The sequence below is a fragment of the Cetorhinus maximus genome, chromosome 17, assembly GCF_964194155.1.
Source record: "Cetorhinus maximus chromosome 17, sCetMax3.hap1.1, whole genome shotgun sequence".
Taxonomy (NCBI): domain Eukaryota; kingdom Metazoa; phylum Chordata; class Chondrichthyes; order Lamniformes; family Cetorhinidae; genus Cetorhinus; species Cetorhinus maximus.
The window spans coordinates 53,249,418-53,273,023 of NC_135895.1; the positions used below are offsets into that span (position 1 = coordinate 53,249,418).

Consider the following 23,606-nt stretch of genomic DNA (forward strand, 5'->3'; position numbering starts at 1 on the left):
TTTCAGGAACCATTTCTAGTGAAGGTAGCTTCAGAGGCGTTGCTGGTAATGGATATGGTAAGCAAAAAGAGCAGTTATTTCTTTTTCACCTTGCAGCACATGTACACAGGGCTACTTGCAAAATTGTGTAACATTGGAATGGAAATTATATTGCCCAGAATAATAGTAGAATCTATTATTGCCGCAAGTGCTTAATAAGTACACCAGGCCTGAGGGTGTTAAAAATGTAAAATAAGATACAAATGTTATTATCCTAAAATTCAGTGTAATGCAAAATAAGTTCCTCAAATCTTCATTTTTTTTAAGCTGCAATATCTATAAAAATGTTTTTAATGTGTTAAATGTCAGCCCATCTACTGTAATTAGTGAATCACTCTCAACTCACACTCAATATACAAAATGTAATGTTTCTTTAGATAATGCATTTTGTGAAACAAACCAAAGTATGAAACTCTTAAAAGGCAGATTGTGTGTATATAAAGTACATGGGAGTGAAGCTCAACCTGTCTAATATACATTAAGTAGCATGGTCCTCTCAGCAACACTTATAGCATTTGTGCCAAATGTTGATGGTACCTGCGAGTAGATTGTTTTGTTGAACGTAGCAGCAGCTAGTGATTCTATTCTTAATAGAAGAGAATCAGCAAGACTTCAATATAGAAAAACGGTGTCTAACAAAAGTCCTTAAAGAGACTATATACGGTAAACTAATTCCGACTATAAGAGCTCATATGCTCAATCACCTCTGTTAGAGTTCAAAATGCACTCACTAAAATGGCAAGTTGATTTCAATGACAGATACTGAAATGCACAGTTCAGTTGAGTACGCTTTTAGCTGGTTAAAATCAAGGTGCATTGCCCCAGCATGCAATTGTTTCATCAAACAAGGCAGATGGGAAGCTAACTCGGAACAAATGTACATACAAAACACTTCAAATTACATAAATTGCATAATGAATGCCATTTGCACCAGAACTCGCTTGAATAGAACTGAATAGTCGCTGTAATTCTCCCCATTACATTTTTCTTCCTGTGTTCTCCCTAGGTGGCTCTTAATGCCTGGGCAGTTAAGATGAAAATCTACCCCTTGGTTTCTAATAATTAGTGTAACAAATTCACTTCTGAGAAAAAATCAAGTGATAGAAACAATTTTTTCCCCATCGCTTGGAAGATCTACTTAGCCCTAAAAGGGTTCAGTGTAATTTGGACTCCTAGCTATTGAAAATAACACCAAAGTTATTTGCAATACAGTAAAACTAGTAGGATTTTTTCTTTTATTCAGTCTTCCATAAACAGGCATTTTTGGAGAGGTTTTCCTGAATGATAGTGGCCTAGGAAGTGCAGGGTTGTGTACGCAACTCTTCACATTACAAATTCATAGACAAACCACTGGTCAGATCTCTGAGTTGTGTATGTTGGTCTGCAGTGTCTTTGATATATTAAGGCCCATTTATACCCGTGAATTACATTAATTTCAGTGGGTTAGAATGAAATTGCAAGTATGGACCATAAAGGCATAGACCAGTTGGGCTGAATGGCCTATTTAGGTGCAGTAGACTCTTTCAAGCTGATTTATTGGGTGAAGGATTCTTAAGATGTACTTTGAGTCACAAAGTTATTCAGATAATGATGCAAACAGACATTCTGCAAATATAAATCAGATCAAATGCATGCAAAATGTATTATGTGAGCCTTCAAACATATGGGGCAGGATTTTTGCGTTGTCAGGTGGGCCCGGGAGTGGCCGGGAAATGGTCCGCCGTCTGCGATCGGCCCCTGACCGCGATTTCACACTGACTGGCCAATTAACGGCCAATCAGCGTGAACCGTGCACTGAGAAGCTCAGCGCTGTCGGGCTAGGAGCGGTAGGAGGGTGGGTGCTGAAGTTGGCGTGGGGGAATGCGCAATGAAAGCTCCCCGAAGGCAGAGAGCTGTCTCAAGGAGCTAAAAAATATAAAGCCATCAGATAAAGACTTATAAATGCAGAAAAAATATCCACACATTGGACTAACTTACCTAAACATATGCATTATAAAAATTATAATTATAAAAATTCTGCCAAAACATTTTTAATTTTTCTTAATTTAATTAGGAACACCTCATCCCGCCCTTGGATGAGGTTTCCTGAAAAATACAAAGGCCGCCTGGCCGATTTGCCTGCCCGCCAACTGTAAGGTTGGACGGGCAGCGAAAAATCTCTGTTAGTTAATACTTTAATGGCCTTAATAGGCCTCTTCATTGTCAGCTGGTGCGCTGCCGACTCTCATGCATGCTGCTGACTGAAATATCGAGTGCGCCTGCCCATGAGCCGTAAAATTCTACCCATGTTATGCATTGTGCATTTTGTATTGAATCTTTTACGGGGTTTTAAAAATTAATTTTGTTACAATCTTGTAGCAAACCACCCACCCAGATGGTTTTTTTTAAGCTTTGTTTTCTCCCCATTTAAAGTAGTATTGAACTTAAGACAATACTGTGATTAACAACAAGTAATTAATGCTCCACACTATTCCCTTCCTATATCTCCCCAGAGATGTCACCAGTGGTTTGTCTATGAATTTGTAATGTGAGCATACATAAACCTACACTTACTAGGCCACTATAATTCAGGAAAACCTCTCCAAAATTGCCTGTTTATGGAAGAATGAGTGCACGCTAAATAAAAGAAAAAATCCTTCTGGTTTTACTATATAATTGCATTTATTATTCATTGTTGGTACATTGGGCTCTGGTACCTGTCCTCGGTTAAGCTGGGAGCAATGTTAACAGTTTTAAGGCGGGACTTCTGCCCCTTTCTCAAGGGGATGTCCTGCCTTTAGAGAGCTGCCAGCCAGGGGTAGTAGCCACTACTGGCAGTCCCACCACGTGAAGAGTCCAGCTAAATCCTGGATTAGGAATCTCAGTGAGTTGGATGGGGTCTGGATTTGATAGGCCGAGGTGGGTGGAGAACGGCCTTGGGGGGGTGGCTGCATCCGATGGGCCCAGCTGGCCCTCAGAGGAAGTCCCCCCCACCCCTTCTCCCAACCCCTCCCCCCATCCCTTGCCCACCACCAGCCCATGCTACTAAAGCTGCTGAGCTTCCTTTATGGTGTGGGCTATCTCCCGCAGCAGGTAAAATACAGGTGGCAGTGATATGAGGCCCTTAAGTGGCCATTGATTGGTTGCAAGGATGTCTATAGGTCCAAGGGTGGGGGGTACTGCCCAGTGCCCTCCCCCCTCATAAAATTTCAGACAGGTCAGGAGTGGATGGGTAGGCATGAAGAAGGCCACCTTCTCATGGGGAGTGTAAAATCCTGTCCAATATTTCTGCAGGGTGCTATAACCACAATACTATAGATGCATGGTAATTTGTTGAATGCATGAATTTTCTGTATGTTGTTAGAAATAATAATCTTATCTCTTTCATGTTTAGCATGCTCATGTGTCAATGGCAGAAGTGATTGGCCTGTTAGGTGGGCGATATTCATCAGGAAATAAAGTATTAGAGGTAAGTAAGATTTTGAGTTGATTTTAACTTCCCTGTTTACCCCTCCCTTTCCTTTCATTGCCAAGGAAATAAGTTAGGGTATTTAGATCCATTCTAATTTAGTGCATCATTTTAAAACAGCAGTGTTAGCAGATTTGTAAAAGACCATTAAAATTGGCAGAAGAGTTAATGCTTCAATTAAAAATCAAGTGATCAAATGTTGTGTGGCAAATGAATGAAAACCACTTAACTGATGGCTGAAATAGGAATGTTGAATTGACAGAGATTGTTAACAATAGGAAAACTGTACTGATGACAAAGTTTTCTTGACAGCCTAGTGAAAAATGTCTAACTAAAAGATTATTTCCTGTTTACAGATCTGTGTCGCAGAGCCATGTAATAGCTTAAGCACAGGATTACAGTGTGAGATGGACCCAGTGTCACAAACGCAGGCATCAGAAGCCCTAGCTGGCAGAGGATACAGCATTGTTGGATGGTACCATTCACATCCTGCATTTGATCCTAATCCATCCTTAAGGGACATTGACACCCAGGCTAAATACCAGGTACAACTCAGCGAAGGTCCAGAATTTAAAAAGTACCACTACTGCCTCAAAGATTTAAAGATAAACAATTTAAGTACATTTTTCATGTATGTTCAGACACTGGCTATGAAGACAATAATGCAATAAGTTCTCATTTATTCTTAGTGGGCATCATAATGCCACCTATGTTTCCTAGGCTTAGTAACTCTGTAATAAAAGGAGAAGAGGCAATAATTAGGGTGTGCTGAATTCATTAAATTGCAAAAATATCTGAGGGCAAAGTTTTCCCGTTGGCATGCGGGGGCAGCCCCTGCACGCCGACGTGTAAAATGAAGCACGGTGACGTCGGCCGAGTGCCCCGACATCACCGCACGCTATCGCGATATTTCGGAGGGCGGGCGTGCGATGCTTTCCGGTGCGCGCCCTCCATTAATTAACGGGCCACTTAACGCCCTTGAGGCACCAATTGACGGCGTTTTTTCGGGACCCGTACGATCTTCAGGCCGTTGCACGGGTGCAATGGGCAGGCGGGTACGACACATTTGTATAAAGCTCATCCACGGGCCGGATAAGAGGGGTCAGTGGCATCACGAACGTGCTCAGTCAGATATTTAATTTGGAAAGTTACTCATCCTTGCCTGTGTGAGCAGAAGTACTTCAAAACTTATACCAGCTACTTGGACAGGACTCAGAACCTTCAGGTCAGCACTCTACAGTGGAGATCCTTTTTGTGTCCTGCAGGTTTCAGGAAGCCTTCCTTTAGCCTGGAAATGGGAGTTGTGCTCTCCACTGGAGGCACCTCTTCTGAGGAGGAAGGGAGGGCCACCTAACAGGCAGAAAATTCTGCCCTGAGTATATAGGCCATGCTGGATTTTTTAATGAAGTGAAGCTTGGGAAGTTGATATAATCACCTGTGCCATTCTGGTATTTCCTGCCAGAGTTGTATTATTTTTTGTAAATGGCGATATTACATTGATGTATTTGCACCTTAGCAACACTGGGCTGTAGGGATCTTTAGTGAATAAAAAATCAAAGCAGGCTCCACAGAAGAGATCACAATTTGAAACTTGCTTTAGGCATTGTTTAAAAGTTAGTGCAGGAGTACTTGGAATGTCCCACATCAGTTTAATACAGTAAATGGAATACATAAGGGCACACAGTTCACTCAGGAATTATGTTTCAGCTAACAGGGAAAAAGATGCACACGGAAAGGAGGACCAAATTACGGACTTCTTTATGTCAAGTTCATCTTTAATGTCTAGCATTGCTATGGCATTGGATGGGCCATTTAAATTTCACTAGAATGGAGAGCTTATACAGTTGATCAGTGGATAGTCAGTTGCACAGCCAATGGCACTGCCACAATTTTTTTTTTATGTTTTAAACTGCACCAGGCTTCTGAAGCATCTTTTCCAGCCATACTCTCAGGTGCAGGACCCGAAGCTTGCCAAAAATATTGAAATGATCCTGATTCCAGAAAATTGGCCATGCTCACAGAAACATCCTTCCAATAGGGATAACTCATACTCAGCTGCATTCCCACCATTAGTGGTCAAGCAGACATCTAGCTCCTCATGTCTGTTTGGTATTGTATCTGATAAATCTTCTGTGATAGGTTATTTTCTATCTTGGGATGGCTTAAGATTTAGATGTACAACAAGGTTGGGTTTCTAGTTTATAGCATAGTGCCCTATTTCCCACTGATTGTCCTGCACAAAAACACTTTGGGCAGGACTTTGGGGGCGTCGGGCGGGCGGGCCCGGGAGCGGTCAGGAAACGGCCCGCTGCGCACGATTGGCCCCCAACCATGATTTGAAGTTGGCTGGCCAATTAACGCCAGCCAGTGTGAAAGGCACACTGAGAAGCTCAGTGCTGCCAGGGCGGGAGCAGGAGGAGTGTGAGCGCAAAAGTCTGCATATGCGCAGGGTAGTGTGCGCTGAAAGCTCCCTGAAGGCAAGGAGCTGTCTCAGGGAGCTGAACAATTTTAAAATCAAGATTTTTTAAATCTGAAAAAAATGCCCTGACATAGGACTCACTCACAATAACATAAACAGCAAAAATTCTGCCCAAAAAATAATATTTATTTAATTGTGGAAACCTCATCCCACCCGTGGATGAGGTTTCCTAAAAAATCCAAAGGTCACCTGGCCGATTCGTCCGCCCACCAGCTGTAAGGTTGGACCGGCAGCAAAAAATAGCTTTTAATTAACGGGCTTCCTAATTTTTGGTGGCTGCACTGCCGACTCTCGCGCATGCCTGCTGACCGAAATATCGTGCGAGTGCATGATGATGCCAGGACGCTCACCTGACATCATCGTGTGCTATTTTATGCCCGATTGGGGTCGGGTGTGCGCCCGCCCGCGGGACGTAAAATCCTGCCCTTTGTAATGGTGGTTTCTATAATCCTTGGGTGGAATCATTGGCCGCAGCGGCAGCTTTTCACGCCGTATCGTTCCAAACCCACTGCGTTAACTATGCATTCTTAGGAATCATGTCGTTTCCATGGCGGGCAGGCTCTCATTCACCCGCCATGTCATCACCGCACCACTTCAGCATGCTGGGCACCATATTTAAAGTCCAGCCGTGCGCACACATCTCAGTGCCTCCAGCCCATGACTGCTGCAAAGAAGATGTGGCCCTGAAAGGCATAAGGACTGCAGTCCCGAGGTTCAATGACACGCCCCTTCAGCGCCTTTTGGACGCAGTGGAGGCTCGCTGTGAACGCCTCTACTCCCACTCTGGCTGTAGGTTGGGCAGTAACCTTACTTGGGAGGCGGTGGCAGCCGTGGTCAGTGCCAACGCCTTCAAAAGAGGGCAGCCACCCAGTGCCACAAGAGGATGAATGATCTCTGTTCCTCCAGGGTAAGTCACTCTTCTCATCACTCTCAACTCACACACTCACAAATCCATCACACATTCATAGGGATCTCACTCATTGCCGGTTCAAGGGATATCACCATTCACTATTTCACACACCTTCATTGTCCTCATCCCATTCACGGGACCACTCACCACCCACACGTGCCAGGCACACTTATCATCTGGCCTGGCAGGCGTCCTGCTTACACTCTCTCCATCTCTATTCATGCAGGACAAACTGGCACACAACAAGAGAGAGAAGTCGCAGACCGGTGGAGGAGTGTCTGAAATCAAGGTCCTTATGGACTTGAAAACAACCGGTGAGGATCTGGACCGTTCCCGTGCAGACATTGAGGTCGGCGGCACTCTACCAAGTGAGGATCTAACAGGCAACTCGTGCTGTGAGTGATGTGTCCTCTTTCACAGGCCACTGCCATGCACTAATTATCTCCCCTTGCTTTCACAGGCACATCTGCCAAACAGCCGAGGGAGTCTGACCCAGGGCCTCCAATCAAGCCCCGAAGAAACCTCAGAAGAGGAATCTGAAGGCACACTCCTTGAAGCCCGATCACAGCACTCACCCACACCCTCCACCAGCACAGAGAGACACACCTTGGTGGGATCTAGCTTTACAGTAGCCTCGGGGTCACAATCTGGTGAGCACTTTGCACTGCCTGATCCACAAGAGGTGGCGGCAGGGACTGCCCAGGTGTCCGGCACTCGGAGGACTGCTGGAGGCCAGAAATTTGCTGAGTCCGAGTCAGACGACGAGCCTCTTAACTCTGTCATGTCACAGTTGCTGGAACTGCAAAGGCAAGTTGGGGAACATCAGGAAGGGATGTCCACTGCACTCCTCAGATTGCAAGGCACAAGGAGGAGTCCTTCTGCCTTCAAGCTGAGGTGATAGCACCGGCATGCCAGTGCACCGAGGTCAACACTGGTAGGATGGTGGCCGCCATGGAGACATTGGTCCCGGACATTGGTTCTGCACTGCTGCGCGGGCTGAGCTCCATCGCTGACACATAGGTGGCCTGCAACAGTGCGTACGCGAGTGGGGTGCGGGGCAGCCCAATCTAACTCCAGCTACCCCTTTTCCTCAAGGAGTCAGCCAGGGGCCGTTGGTCACCCATAGCGATGAGGATCAGCAGAAACACAGGCCAAGGAGGGTACGTACCACTGCCACACAGCAGGACCCTGAAAGCAGGCCAGGGCCCTCCGGGTCTCGGCTCTCTAGAGGACGCCTGCTAAGGTCATCACAGACAGGGCGTAGCAGTCAGCATGCTGCCTCCACCTCCGCTGTGGATGGCCGGGGAGCACCAGGACGTAGCAGCAGCATTAGGAAGGTTAAAAAGATGAAGTTGCATAGCCTGGGCATGGGTGTTAATCACTGGTACAAATTGTTCACTATTTTCAATAAACTCTCAAGAATATATCCCTGCCTATGGTTCCTTGTTATGATGAGTAGTGTTCATGTCACTCAGATGTGAAACCTTTCTGCACAAGATAAAGGCAGGTGCCTCAGTCCAGGGCCTCTTGCCTATGCTTTGTGCAGCCTTCAGACCAAAGTGATGGTCCGGCCTCTCACTCTCTGGATACATTACTGATGCCTGCACCTCGACGGTGCTTGTCATTGCTGCCAGAATGTAGTGGGCAGGCATCACAGAGTACCGTAATTCTCTCTGTGTGCTCTCAGCATCTTTAAGGTGGGGCTGCCCCCATCTCTTTATCTGTGACCACTGATGCTGTGTTCCCGAAGGGGTTAGGTGCTGAAGGCAGACAACGGATCAGATGCTTTTAATGTTTCATGGCTGCGTCTGTATGATATAACCCTGAGCACAAAGCGCAAGCGAGCTGCCCTTGACCAGACAGGAGACAGATGTTCTCAGGGGCTATGTGAAGATCTATGGAGTGTCCTCACTGCATGTCATCAACATCCTCCTGAAATTAAGTGAATTTTAGGGCCTCCACTGTATCTCCACGGCAGGAGGATTATCACAGAGAATACATGCATTGCCATAAGCCAAACTGGAGTCATACGTTAGTAGATGCAATGTGAAGATCTGTGGTGTCCCCTCACTGTATGTCATCATCATCCTCCTCAAATCCAGCAGCTATGAGGGCCTCCTGAGTACGCCTGCCTCGTCTGGCCAGTTTGAGGGCCTCATTCCCCGTCATTGTCACTTTTGAGGAACTCCTTACCCTCACCCCCCGTTGGCATTCTCCTCATTGCAGGAGAGCTCCAGCTCCTCCATTTCCCCAGCCAGCTCCTCTCCCCGTTGCAGCACCAGGCTGTAAAGTGCTCAGCTGGTGATGACGATGTGTGACACCCTCTATGGACTATATTGCAGGGCTCCACCCGACCAGTCCAGGCACCGGAACCGCATCCCAATGGTCTGCTCCACCAAGTTGCGAGTTGCAGCATGAGCTTCATTATACCTTCGCTCTGCTGCAGCCCAAGGCCGCTGCATTGGTGTCATCAGCCATGTCCTCTGCGGGTAGCCCTTGTCCCCAATAAGCCATCCCTGCAGCTGCTGTAAACCCCAGAAGACGTCAGGATCTGTGACCGACTGGAGTCGTGGACACTCACTGGACACCGTGCGCAGACCTGCAGGATGCGTTTGTGGTGGTCGCACATCAGCTGCACATTCAATGAATGGAATCCCTTGCGGTTGACATAGCTGACCATGTGTTGCAATGGAGATCTGAGTGACACATGAGTGCAGTTGATGGCACCCTCCGTGGAAACCCGTGATCTGGGCAAAGCCAATCATTCTTGCATCCTGGCTGTCCTGGTCCCGTGTGAAATGCACAATGTGCCCTCGCAAAGATGGCATCCATGACCTCATGGATGTATTTGTGGGTGGAGGTTTGTGAAATCCCACAGAGGTCGTCTGTGGAGCCCTGAAAGCAACCACTGGTGTAGAAATTGAGTACCATGGTCATTTTCACGGCCACTGGCAGTGGATACCCTCCATGTCCCCATGGCGCCAAATCCTGCAGCAGCTGGCAGATGTGACTGACCAGTTCCCTAGACATATGCAGACTTCGGCAACACTGGTTATCGATCATCTGCAGGAATGAAAGGAGGCGTCTATAGACCTTGGATATAGCTAGGCTGTGATCAGCGATGGCTCCATGTGGCTCTTGGGTGGCGTGTGCAGGAGCCCCAACTGCCCCTTCTTCCAGAGGGTGCTGCTCCTCCCTCTGCACAGCCAGGCACCTCAGTCACTTTCTTCTCCTTCATCTTCGCTGCCTATAAGCCATGAGGCATACCAGGCCTCATGATCCTGATGTTGTACTCCTGCAGGACGAGAGAGACACATGGGTTAGCATGGGTGGACCAAGAACCTTTCTTGGTAAAGTCTGAAGGCCATTTAACGCGTTCCGGAGATTGCTGGCCGCCACTTGGATGGCCGGAGATCAGTGTGCTGCATGGCTGCCTGAAACCCCACCCACCTCTGTCCCACTCCACCCAATCGATTGACGGCAGCTTTGCCCATTGAACTGCTCTTAGCTCAGGTGCAGGCATTCTCCTAATCCGTGGTGCAAAGCTGCACTGTTAGCTTGAACCATGAGGGAGACTGGTCCAAAACGGATGATGCCATTGCAAGGGGCTGTGAGCGCCTCCACCAGTGACTAAACCTAGGCCAACCTTAGCAAGGAGATTGTACAACATGCCCAGTCGTCCAACTGTTCTGCAGTCCACTAAAACTCTCGTTAGTTTGCAGTCTGTACCCATGGGGTAAAAAACTCTGGAGCACTTGGTGGCACTCTGCATTGCTTGAGTGGGCAGAGAAGAAGGAGGCCCAACTTCAGTCATATTAATGTGGCTGCACCTGAACTGCTCAGCCACAGAGGAATGGTCACTTTATACAATGTTTCCCTAATGCATGGCCACTTCCTTCGCCCACCCCACACATGCTTGTGTACTACCTTCAATCGCAGGGAAGTCCTTGCACCCCCTCACAATGCCATCTCATTTGCAGGGTAGCCCTTGGGGCCCTCCCCTCCCGCCACCTAAAGGCACCTCAACCTTGAAGCCCAATAGGCGACCCGGGCAAGCGCTTCACAATATTACTGTGTACTCACCCGCAAGTTCCCCTCAAAGTGCAGCCCGCTAAGTGCAAACCTTTTGTAAGCTGCTGTGAAGCACATGCTAACATGGGTGGACGATCTAGTGGCGGGGAGAAGGGGGGACAATTCCAGCGGGCTGGGCTTATAATGATATGCTGATGTATTACAATGAGATTTCCGACGTCGTGAATATGGCCTTCTCGCCATATTGTCCGCTCACGCCACCAAACACGCCAGCGGGCACGGATGATTCTTCCCATTGTTACACATCGGGCTTTTTTTTAATATCCATATTGTATGTTGTAGAATATGTAAAATACAAAATTACTCCCATTTTCTTACAATGCACAAGTCTAATTACTGGTTCTAATGCATTTCAGAATTATTTTTCACGTGGAGGAGCTCAGTTTGTTGGGATGATCATCAGTCCATACAATAGAAGTAATTCCTTGCCTTATTCCCAGGTCACATGTCTTATAGTTAGTGAAGAGCTCAGCACAGATGGCCACTTCCGTAAGTATGGGTAATTGAAAATTTTCTACTTAATGTCTTTCAGGCAGGCAAGACAATATTTGCCCTTCTCTTCATCCTCTTCTTCCGCCGACATGTTTCAAATCTGGACTTCGTTATATACACTGGATTTTCCATTTTTCCATGAACATGGATATTGACCTGCCTTTAGGAACATAAGAACAGGAATAGGCCATTTAGTCCCTTGAACATGTTCCACAATTCAATGAAATTATGGCTAGCCTGATCTTCTTGTGCCACATATCCTTTAATGCCTGTAGTTAACTAAATCTGTCAATCTCAGATTTAAAATTAACAATTGATCTCGCATCAATTTCCATTTGCAGAAGGGAGTTCCAATTTTCAACCACCCTTTGCACATAGAAATGTTTTCTAACTTCACTCCTGAAAGATCTGACTCTAATTCTCAGACTATGCCCCCGTGCTAAACTTCTCAACCAATGAAAATACTTTCTCTCTATCTCCCGTATTTATTCCTCTTAATATCTTGAAGACATTGATCAAATAACCTCACAACCTTCTAAATCCCAGGGAATACAATCCCAGTTTGTCTAATCTCAAAATTTAACCCTTGGAGTCCAGGTATAATTCTGGTAAACCTACTCCACAGTCCCTTCAACGCCAATATATCCTTCCTCAGCAGTGGTGCCCAGTATTCCTCACAGTGCTCCGGGTGTGGTCCAACCCGAGCTTTGTATAGCTGAAGCATGACTTCTACACCCTTGTATTCTAGTCCTCAAGGTGAACATTCTTAGCCTTTTTTGTTATTTTCTGTACCTGTCCATGGCATTTTAATGATCTGTGTGCATGGAACCTAAGTCTCTCTGGACTTATGCTGTTTCTGACTTTTCACCTTTTAGAAAGTACTCTGTTCTATCTCTTGTAGGTCCAACATGGATGATCTCAATTTTACTTACATTGAAATTTGTTTGCCACAGTTTTGCTCATTAGTTTAATCTATTACGATCTCTTTGTAATTTTATGATTCCATCTACACTGCTTACAATGATACCTACCTTTGCATCATTGGTAAGCTTTGATATATGGCTTCCTGTGCGATTATTTAAATTAATATATAAGGTATAAACATATTATAAATTATAATTACAGATCTTTGCAGTACACCACTTGTCACATTCTACCAATTAAATTACATTATTCCTACTCCATGTCGGCTGCTGCTCAGCCAATTTTCTAACTATGTCAATAATTTGTCTTCAATTCCATGGAGTTCAACTTTAGCTAACAGTATCTTATGAGGAACTTTATCAAATGCTTTCTGGAAATCCATATGATTAACATCCATAGGCATTTGCTGTCCACAAATATAATTACCCTTCAAAACATTCTATCAGGTTTGTCAGGCACGATCTACTCTTTGCAACTCCATGCTGGCTCTCCCTGATCAGCTGAAATTTTTCAAAGCTCTCAATCACTTTCTCTTTAATCGTGGACCCTAGTAATTTCCTGAAAACAGATGTTAGGATAACTGGTCTATAATTCCTTGGTTTCCTTCTTTCAGCTTTCTTAAATAGTGGAGTGACATGTGCAGTTTTCCAACGTAAAGAAATGGTTCCTGAATTGAGAGAACTTTAGAAGATTATATAGTTAGAGCATCTGCAAAGTTCTACCCATTTCATTTAAAATGTCAGGTTGGAAACCTCTGGTCCTGGTGATTTGTCATTTTTTTTAAAAATTGCTGTTATTTTCTGTACAATAATTTTGGAAAGTTCCCATCTTTGATTTAATAATAGTTTCCCTGGGTCTTGTTAAAGATCTATATTTCAGTAAATGTAGTTATCAGAGCAAACATTCTCAATTTAATTTAAGGAAAATTCTCTAATGGAAGATTTCCAATAAAGTTTGCAAATAATGTTGAATGTAGAGCCATTATTAAATCGGTGTTTTCTTTTAACATAGGACTTCCATATAAGTGTGAGTTGAAGCAATTGAATGAAGAGCCTCTTTGGGTGCAAATGATAGACAAAGCACGTTGGATAATCGATAAGTACAAACTATCCCTTAGGCAAGTATTAAAATACAGATTGTTGATTTAGGGAAGGAATTTCATCATCCACTTGTAGAGCTGTGCTAACTCTATTTATTGTCCTGCTTCTAGTGGCTGGCTATCTTAATTGACAATGACCCCACCCTTTGTGCAGCAGAATGATTTAAAACTGGGGTATTCCATTCTGTTATATATTACTTTTCTCTGCGCAGCTCCCAAATTCAGCAATATGCTTAACCGAAGCTATCTCCTTCACTCTGAAACCATCAATGCCTATTACTACAATCCAGATATTACATTGTGAGTTGTCCCGTCCACTGGTTTAACCATTATCAGTTCAGTACCTTTTAACATTTATTTGGCTTATCTTCTCATATTCGGATTTTGTCTAGAAGATTTTTTATGCATATCCCTAGCTGATGAGCACTTGGTGACCTAGGATTGCGCTTGTAGAAAACATAGAAAGAAGATATTAGGTCCATTGTGTCTATTCCGGCAAAAAGACTATCCAGCTGAATCCCACTTTCCAGCTCTGGGCCCATAATCGTATAGGCTATGTCACTTCAAATGCTTATCCCAGTATTTTTTACATACAATGAAGGTTTCTCCTATCACCCTTTCGGGCAGTTAATTCCAGACCCCTACCACCCTGAGTGAATAAACATTCTCCTCAACTCCCCTCTAATCCTTCTAGTTCATTAATAGTAATTCCTTGGTATCACTTGTGTTAACTCCATTTGGGTAGAGGATGTTGCTCATGACTTCCTTTGTGAAAACTTGGAGGAAGTAATCATTCAAAACGTTTACAACCTTGTGTTGTTCTCAGTTTCAAGCCCACTTGCATTTTTTAGAGTTGCAACCTCTTGCACCTCGCCCTGTTACTGCTGATGTACTGAATTTTTTTTTTTACTATGCTGTTAGCTTCCAATACATGCTTTATTCCAAGATCTCTCTTTGCTCTTTTGATTTCCATTTTGACGCCTTTCAGCATTTTCTTATTGTCATCTCATTGACTCCTTTCTCCTGTAGGACTTGTAGTTGTTTTCTTCTTTATTTCATTTTTAATTTGATAATCCATTTAATCTGGATTTATTACTTTTCAGAATATATTTAGGAATGTCCAATATTATTCCTTCAAAGGTGTTCTTTGCTAAAGTGTCATTGATCAACATATTCCAATTAAATTCCCTTTCCTCTCCAAAGTCCTTGAATGTGTTGGTACCTCCGAAATCTATGCCCATCTTTCCCAGAATTCCATGTTTGCATCCCTCCAATCTGGTTTCTGCCTCCGTCACAAAACTAAAATGACATCCTTTGTGACTGTGACAAAGGTAAGCTATTCCAACTCGCCTTTGACATGGTTGACTACACCATCCTCCTCCACTGCTTCTCTGCTTTAGTTCATTTCTTAGGACTGCAATTGCCTGATTCCAATCTAATCTGTCTAATTATAGCCAGAGCATTGCTTGCAATGGCTTCTCTTCCCTTTTCCAGACTGTTACCTCTGGTGTCCCCCAAGGATCTATCCTTGGCCCCCTCCTGTTTGTCATCTATATGCTGCCTCTTGGTGACATCATCCGAAAGCACAATGTTATTTTACACTTGTGTTGACGACACTTAGCAACCAGAGTGTTCACAACTTTAGTTCATATTTAACCCCGAGATGAGCTCCTGACCACATCTCTTATGCCATCACTAAGACTACCTATTTCCACTCTTACAACACTCATCTGCTGCTAAAACCCTCATTCGTGCATTTGTTACCTCTAGACTTGACTTTCCAACACACTCCTGAGCAGCCTCCCACAGTCTACCCTTCAAAAATTTGAGGTCATCCAAAACTCTGCTGCCCGTGTCCTCACTCACCTCAAGTCCTGTTCATCCATCACTCCTGTGGTCCCTGACTTGCATTAGCTATCGTTCAAGCAATGATTCAATTTTAAAATTCTTATTCTTGTTCTTAAAACCCTCCATGGCCTCACCCCTCCCTAACTCTGTAATCTCCTCCAACCCCCCCAAAATATCTGCACTCTTTTAATTCTGGTCTCTTTTGCACCCCAGATTTGCTGCACCCTTGTTGGCTGTGCTTTCAGATGCCTGGGCCCTAAGCTCTGGAATTCACTCCTTAAACTTCTCCTCTTGATCTCTCTTTCCTCCTATAATACACTTCTTAAAACCAACTTCTTTGACCAAGCTTTTGGCCAGCTTCCCTCACATCATATGTGGCTGGAGATCCAATTTTGCCTTATAATGCTCATGTGAAGCACCTTGGGAAGTATTACATTAGGTTGCTATCTAAATGTAAGCTGTTGTTTCCTTTGTCTCAATTTCTTTATTTCTTTACATTTAGCCCTTTTAAAGATGTCTTGTCTTGAGTATTTTTGACCCTCCTTGATTCTGATTGCTGAAAATTAGCTGGAGAGTGAAGTGCTCTGTTGCAACAGCACTGATCTTAATGAGGATCAAATAAATTGTGCAGTTGGGAATTGTGGAGTTCAGAATTTAGAGGAAAATCTTAATAACATTCACAGCTTCTTCAAATCATGAATTATTTCTTCTTTGTAACAAAACCTGTGTTCCACATTTCCCTATTGAGTATCCTATTTTTATAGCACCAATGTGGTCAGCAAAGTAGTTCATTTTAACCGCAGGAGCACTTTTAAATAAATGATTACGCCAAATGTACAAGATGTGTAGTTAGGATCACAGTGTCTGCAATCATTTGAAATAATCAGCCAAGCCACCCACACACATTGTATTTAAAGATTTAGTATTTGCAGATGACAATTCTCATATCCATCTTGTCGAAGCCTCAACCTGCTCAGTCTTTCCCAATAATTTTAGCGCTCAGTTCTGGTACCATTTTTATTTTTAAAAATTTCACTTTCTCCATTTCTTCTCTGACCTTTTTATAGAATGCAGACCACAACTGTGCATTGCACTCTACCATCTGACTCAGATTTAACACAGCTTCACTACTTTTGAAATAAATCACTGTGTTTTTCTTAGCATTTTTAACTATTCTGCTGACCTGGAACACAGGTGATCTGTTCACCTGTATCCCTAGATCCCTTTTCTCTCCTAGCTCTTCAGTTTCTTATTTTTCCTACCAAAGTGCATCATTTCATATTTATCTATGTTAAAGACCATTTTCCACTTAACAGCCCAGTCTACAAGATTTCTAATGTCTTCTTGGATTGACTAACCATGTTGTGGTACAACAGCACAATTTAGATGGGCAGAAGAAGTTTTGTTGGGATGATAAAATTTTGATTTTTGATAAGTCTCAAAGCCTGAATCTAGACATGCCTAAGAATTAATCAAAATGCTCAGAAGTACAAACAATAAATGCAGCTTACCTTTTGTTTAAAAGAAGTCAGCCAATCCATAGCACAGTGACATTTTTTTAAGCTATCTTATCATGGTAAAAATGTCAGATGAAAGCATTTTAAAGCAAAGCTACCACCTTTTATTACGTAACATCCATAGACTGCATCTGTCATTCTGGTGTCATATTGAGATCTTCAATGTGTTCATGATTTTTTGGTGTGCACAGTAAAACCGTAAGCGTGGATCTGCCAACATAAATGGTACAACCTCCAATATTGTAACTGCTGATGTGAAGCCAGAAATTTAATTTTTTGTCCCAAAAATTATGAGATTACAGCCTTTTAATATTTTAGTTTTTCTTCATAAATCAGTGGAAGCTAACCCAGAGTTAGAGCCTTGTAAGCAGCACATATGTTTGAGTACGTGCAGAAGGAATGTGACAACCCTCCTTCACTATGTTGGAAGCAAGCAGAGCAACCACACCTTTCTACTCCACAAATGCTTCTGGGTACAAAGCAACAGCAGCATGAGTCTCATAATAGCCATGTGAAGTTAAGCATCAGAAGTTAAGACAAACTACATAACATAACACACAAGCTCTGAAGAAGTCATACAAAGTTGAAACATTAACTCTGTTTCTCTCTCCACAGATGCTAAGTTTTTCCAGCATTTTCCGTTTTTATTTAACATTTAATAACTTTTGTAAAATTCACATGATCAGCGGAATAATGTAACTAACCAACGTTGTCACTTAAATGTTCCACAAATTTGACAAAAAAATATTTTTCAGATATTTTACTTGGTTTATTTTCAACAAAATAGAATGTTACTTAATTCTAATCACACAATTCATAAAATATGTGACCTGTGTTCTGCATTTCAAACTGAATACTGATTCTCATCCACTTCGATGTAGTGCAGTGATGTTGCAATTTCACTAACCACTCATCTGATAAGTAGGATCCTGCTAAAGTAACTGTGAAGAGAAAACTGTTTAGGAAGAGCAGCAGGCCTCTGTATCAGTAGTTGATGCATCATTGGCGAAATCAAGAGCTGTTGTGGTGATAAATTATTACGTTGAATATTATGTAACTAAAGAGGCCTTAAAATTAGATAAGTAGACTATGTTCATTGGCAAGGACACCTAATTACTCAAAACAATATTAAATCACTTTTCCTGTAGCTAGAGTTTGCTACCAGTCATGGTTTAAAAAATTTCTCTGGAAGGAGCACAATACCGAGTTGGCATCCAACCTAGTGGGCCGTAGTAGGGACCCATTTCAATGGAGGTTGGGAAAGCTAGTAAAATGTCCTGCACAGATATGTATTAATGAACCAGCTCACTAGATAGATATAGACTGTACACTGTTTACCAGGCTAGTAGGACTGCAAATGTAGGCAATAATTCATGTCAAGTTCCAAATAGGAAACTTACGGTGTGATTAGTAGCTTTATAGAAGATCATTGAATAAGCAAGAGTTGGGGGTATCCCACATTTTTATCTGCTTTTGTAAGACTTTCAATCGTGTGCCTTATAACTCTCATGAAGAAACTAGCAGCTATGAAATCCAAGTGTGCACTCCTGCTCCAAAGATCCTTGGAGGTTAAATTGAAGATTCGCTGAGCACATCTGTCTCAAAAGAGAAGTGAAAGTGCTCCTAATATCCATCCTCTTTGGTATGTTGGTGGCATTGTAAAGGCAGTTTCAGGCTGTCTCTCCAGGCAGGTTCGCAGCACTTCTTTCACAATGGATCTCTGAATTGTTGTAACAGAATTTACAATAGGGAAAAAGGCCATTTGGCCCAACTGGTCTGTGCCAGTGTTGATGCTTCACATGTGCTATCTGGTGAGGCCCTGGAGGGTACCAATAACTATGACACATTTCAGGACTTCAGGGTCACTGTGATCTTTTGAATCTTCATTCAGTGACACATTTCTTGCTTCAAGGCATGCAACAAAAGGTTAGTTTCTGCACTGTGCAAAGTCCAGGACCTAACTGTGAGGTAAAATTGTTACATGAAAGAATTACAGGGAAGAGCTTGGCCTACACCAGCTTCTCTTTCACTATCCTAGGGGGAGGTCGCCTTAGGGGGAGGTCACCTTCATGAAGGCCTTGTCTATTTGCCGTGCTTCTTTATTACATAAGGTCTTGATTAAGCAACTAGCTTGAGGCACAGCATTGAACTTTGACATTTGCAAGTCTAAATGGCTTAGATATTGCAAACTGTCTAACATTTCTCTTTCCACCAGGTTGAAAGCATACACCCTTCATTCAGCTAGCTGACAAGAAGGTTCTGAGGCTTGCGATTGTAGCTGCTAGATTGGTAAACAAATGCAGGTATTGATGCCTACCTGGATTGAATTGCAAAGAGGCAAGCAGCTGCTGCTGAAACTCTAACCCTCCACCTGCTGAAATCAACAATTAAAGCAATAAAGAGAAAACTGAAGCATTGATTCTCCAACCCACATGAACACAGCTTGCTGGGATTGTAGTATATTATGGTGTCTTAAACAACTGTCGCAAGAATGTTGCAGATTTACTCCCATTTTATAGTGAGTTTTGTAGTTTTCCATGTCACTTGGGAGGAGTCATGGTACTTGCTGTCTGCCAGTGAAGTCATGCATTTTTCAGTTGGCTAATGGATAAAGACTATCCTCAGAAGAAGGTGGTTAAGAATAGTCTCTTTGTTGCTAGCTCTGAAGTAATAATATATTAATTTGATACCTGAACCAAACAGATCTGCAGTGCTGTAAGAAAGAACTCGCATCGATATATAGTACCTTTCATTATCCCAAGTGCTTCACAGCAAATTAAACTGTCACTGTTGTAAGGAAGTTTGGCATCCAATTTGCACACACCACATCTGACAATCAGCAGCAAGTTAAACAAGCAGATAATCTGTTTTCATGATGTTGGTCGAGAGATAAATATTGGGCAAGACACCAGGAAAGCTCCCATTCTTCATTTTCTCCATTGACATTCAGAAGTAGTCGCACAGGATTCTGAAGTTTACATAGATTTGAGGTTTCCCCAAATCCAGTTATTGACTGCACCTACACTGTCCTGCAGGCTCCTTCTCACAAAACAACAGACTACAGGAATCAAATGGATTCCACTCCATTTATCTCCTAATCGCATATGATATCCAGGAATAAATCATGCAGGCCTGTGCACACTTTCTGACAGCTGCCATGATGTTTTTGTATTACATCAGTTGTCCATCACTCTACTGTTTGCCACTGCATAGAAAGTTGTTATACATGAATATGAGGGATGCCCCCTGCACATTTGCCTTATCACTTCTGAGGAACCCAGGCGCAGCTGTAGAACGCGACGAGAGTAAGTTAGTTGGCTTAACTAGAGTACCCATCAAACACTGGAGTTGGAATTGGAGTCCTCAGACAACAATTCTGTAATGGACAGGGATGAGAGAGAACTGCAATCCCTGTTCCCTTCCCTTAATATCCATAATCAGTGTGTTTTTGAAAAGGAAGATGTGTGTATTTCTTAACCCCTGAGTGCACAGTCAGTTTGAATACCAATGGCACACTTTTTGTGAGTTTAAATAAAGCGGGTTATTTATTCAAACGTTCACCCCAAAAATCCAACTCTGTCATTCACTCGCCACTCTCACACACACACTTGAGGAAAATACAGCCAAAGAGGATAGTGCACTTTTACAAGTCATAAACAAAGGAATAGGTCGTAAGTCATGTGATTGGTTTGTCTTGGTGCAGGCCTGGTGAAGAAGAAGCCCTTTTCTACACTCTAGGTGTAGCTAGGTGAATTCAGTAACTGAAGTTGTAAATCAAAGTCGTTGCAGGGTTCCCTTGAAGAGGTGAATTTTTCAGAAAGTCATGAAATTAGTTGCAAGTAGCCTTATTACCCTAGGTGGCTGGTTTTCTGTACTGGTGGACTTAAAAAGCAACATGCTTGGAGACCTTACAAAGTTGCAGTCTCCAGTCTTAAGTCATAGGTGTTGCTGCCTTTGCTGCTGCTGCTGTGTTATTTGCAGACTGATTGGTTTCTTCCTGGTGCTTGGACTAAGAAAGATTGAAACTGTCTTCAGATAACCAATCGGGTGACCGCATGATCAATACTTCTATTGTCCACCCAGAATGATTTGTAGTTCAAAGCCATTGCTACGCAATGGGGGATGGATGATGGACATTCATACCTACTTATGATTTAACTGGTTTCTGCAGCTCTCTTTGTCATTGAGCTCAGAGACAGTGGGTCTGGGAGTCCATTGATTTGGAATTTCAAGTAAGTCCACAAGCGATAGGTGTGAATTCCACAAATGGATTTTGCCTTGGTATGTCCATTCAAGGGGGGCATCCCACCTATGGTCATTCAGTTGGGAACTTTTTGGAGACTTGAGATACTTCTGAGTCTATGCAGAATTGCAAAAGTCACCTGACCCTCAGCAGCCACCTTAGCAGCCTTTTAATGTTCATTTTTTTAAAAAGGAAGTTCAAGAAAATTCTATACTGTATACAGTCCATATTTAATGTTATGAATATGACGTGCCTTTACTGGGCATGACAATTCAGATACTGGGCCAAGACCCGTGGTTTCCTGCAGTACAGCTACAAAGGGGTGTCCAGTAAAATTGTATTGTGCTGTATACTATATACCCTTGCTCTGCTGCAGGAGCAATGCACAGGGTAACAATTAGAAGAAAACCTTCTGTATGATGAGGGAGAGGACACTCTATGTCATCATTGTCTCTTTTGTGTCACAACTTTTCCTGTTGGAAGAACAATGGACTTCAGCTTGCATTATATTTTATTTGGGAATGCTTGAAAACCTCAAGACCATGCCAGGATTCTTGCTCCCAGCCATTTTTCTGTAACTCCACAGTTTATTTTTGGGCTCTTTTGGCTACAGATAAACGCATCTCCCCTTTAAACTGCCAGAAATCCTTAAAAACCTTATAATTGGCAAGCTGCCTAAGGGGACCACCTTTCTTGCTGCCAGCTCAGCTCAACCATGAAAACTGGGCATGGTCTAGGAATTGGGATGGCTCCCTGTGGCAGCCAATGTTCTTGCTCTATTCAGCTCCTGTTATTTAATTTAATCAGCCTAAGGCCACTTCTGTACTTTGATTTATTCTTTAACTAGAGCATCACTTAATATTTTTGCTGTTTATGCAATCTTCATAGCAACAGAACAGGATATTTCTTAAACAAAAGAGATCTGTTTACAAAATAAATAGGGTATGAAGCCCACAGGGAAAGTATTTTATAATTTGTAATTGAATATTACCAATTTTAATTGTTCAACCATTGATGGCTCTGCTTTAACATGTGGAATTGCCTTCCTAAATCTCTCCTTTTATCTCTCTTTCCGCCTCTAAGATGCTCCTTTAAACCTTCTTCTTTGACCAAGCTCCTGTCCATCTGCCCTAATATCTCCTTGGGTGACTTGGTTTCAAATTTTGTTTGATAATGTTTGTTTTGGGTCATTTTATTATGTTAAAGGTACTGTATAAATGCAACTTGTTACATGAATGACAGATCATTTTATCCCTAGTTTTCCAATCTTTCTGCAGCTTTTCATTTAATTTGCTAGCCATCTGATCTTATCCAAAGAGCAGTTTCTCTCACTGGCAAATAATCAGTCTTGAGTTTCCAGGAAAATTAGTGACCAACCTTGGAACTTTAGGTTTATTCCTTATATTTTCAGTAATCCTAGATTTGAAACAATTCTGTGGCCTTTTAGCTTTCACTTTGTAGGTTGGTCTAACGTGGATTTTTTTCCCCCACAAATACTATACCAGCAAAAATGTAGCTAAGTCTGCTCTTCCAACAGCCTTTTATATCTCTTGACATATGTGATAAATAATGAATGATAATGTATATTCTATTGTAATTCTGGAACTGCTGAAGCATCAAGGCATAAGGAACAAGCGAAGTACTGTATTTGCATGTCTGTTTTCATTGAACTGTTGCCTTTTCTTGGAACTTGAAACCCTTTGTTCAAATGGCTTTTATTCAAATGGAAATCTGTACTGTTTATGTATTCCTGCATAGTAAATAATGTAGCTGCTGGCTCAGTGATTTTATCCAAGAAGTAATTGAAAATTCTCATCCCTGTTTCTGCTGAGTTAGCTTGTCTCAGCTGAGGTAATGATGGGTTTAGTACAATTAGCCTCCATATCCCTCAGTCATGGACAGCAAAGTCAACCAGGGTTCCTGCTCCTGATTGCAAGCTCCGCAGTCAGGTACTTTGCTAATACTCTTAGCCAAGGTTCACAGATGGATTATAGAATTTTAGGTGTGGACAACCCTGGAACTGTACCCAACAAGGAATTGATGCCAATAGAGAAGTGGAAGCAAACTGGTGAAGGAGATAAAATCCACACACTGGTGAATTTTTTGTATGTTAATGTGCTATGAGTTTTCACTTAAAAGCAAAAAATTGCTGGAAATGCACAGCTGCTTGATTAGTACCTGATCAATAAAGTTGCGGTAATGTTCCAGCTATAATCATTCAGTAATATGTGTTTAACTTTTGAAATCAAGAGAAATAAACTATGTTTTCTTGACACCCTGTGTGTATTAATATCAGCATCCTACTTAATACACTCAGCAGAAATCCTGCAGCACGTCCAATAGAATTATTGACTATTTTGTTCTCTTCTGTTAACAGTAGTGTCCCGATGCTCCGCATGTTTCACAGAGATTCCAATTTGACATGTTTACAGAAGGTAAGTTTATGAGAAACACTATAGTGTTACTCTCTTATACGTGCAAGATTGTATTCATATAGCGTAATGAGATAATGCGG

At 42.7% G+C, this 23,606-nt stretch overlaps 1 protein-coding gene across 3 annotated transcripts in view; it reads left to right on the plus strand.

Moving 5' to 3' along the window:
• The window catches only part of mysm1 (Myb-like, SWIRM and MPN domains 1), a 105,344-nt gene that overhangs the window by 70,775 nt on the left and 10,963 nt on the right, over positions 1–23,606 (plus strand). For all 3 annotated transcript variants that reach the window (XM_078561216.1, XM_078561218.1, XM_078561217.1), the window contains exons 14-19: positions 7–57; positions 3,413–3,487; positions 3,844–4,032; positions 11,325–11,457; positions 13,396–13,501; positions 23,469–23,526. In XM_078561216.1, the coding sequence (XP_078417342.1) occupies positions 7–57; positions 3,413–3,487; positions 3,844–4,032; positions 11,325–11,457; positions 13,396–13,501; positions 23,469–23,526 (612 nt within the window). The remainder of the gene's footprint in view (positions 1–6; positions 58–3,412; positions 3,488–3,843; positions 4,033–11,324; positions 11,458–13,395; positions 13,502–23,468; positions 23,527–23,606) is intronic.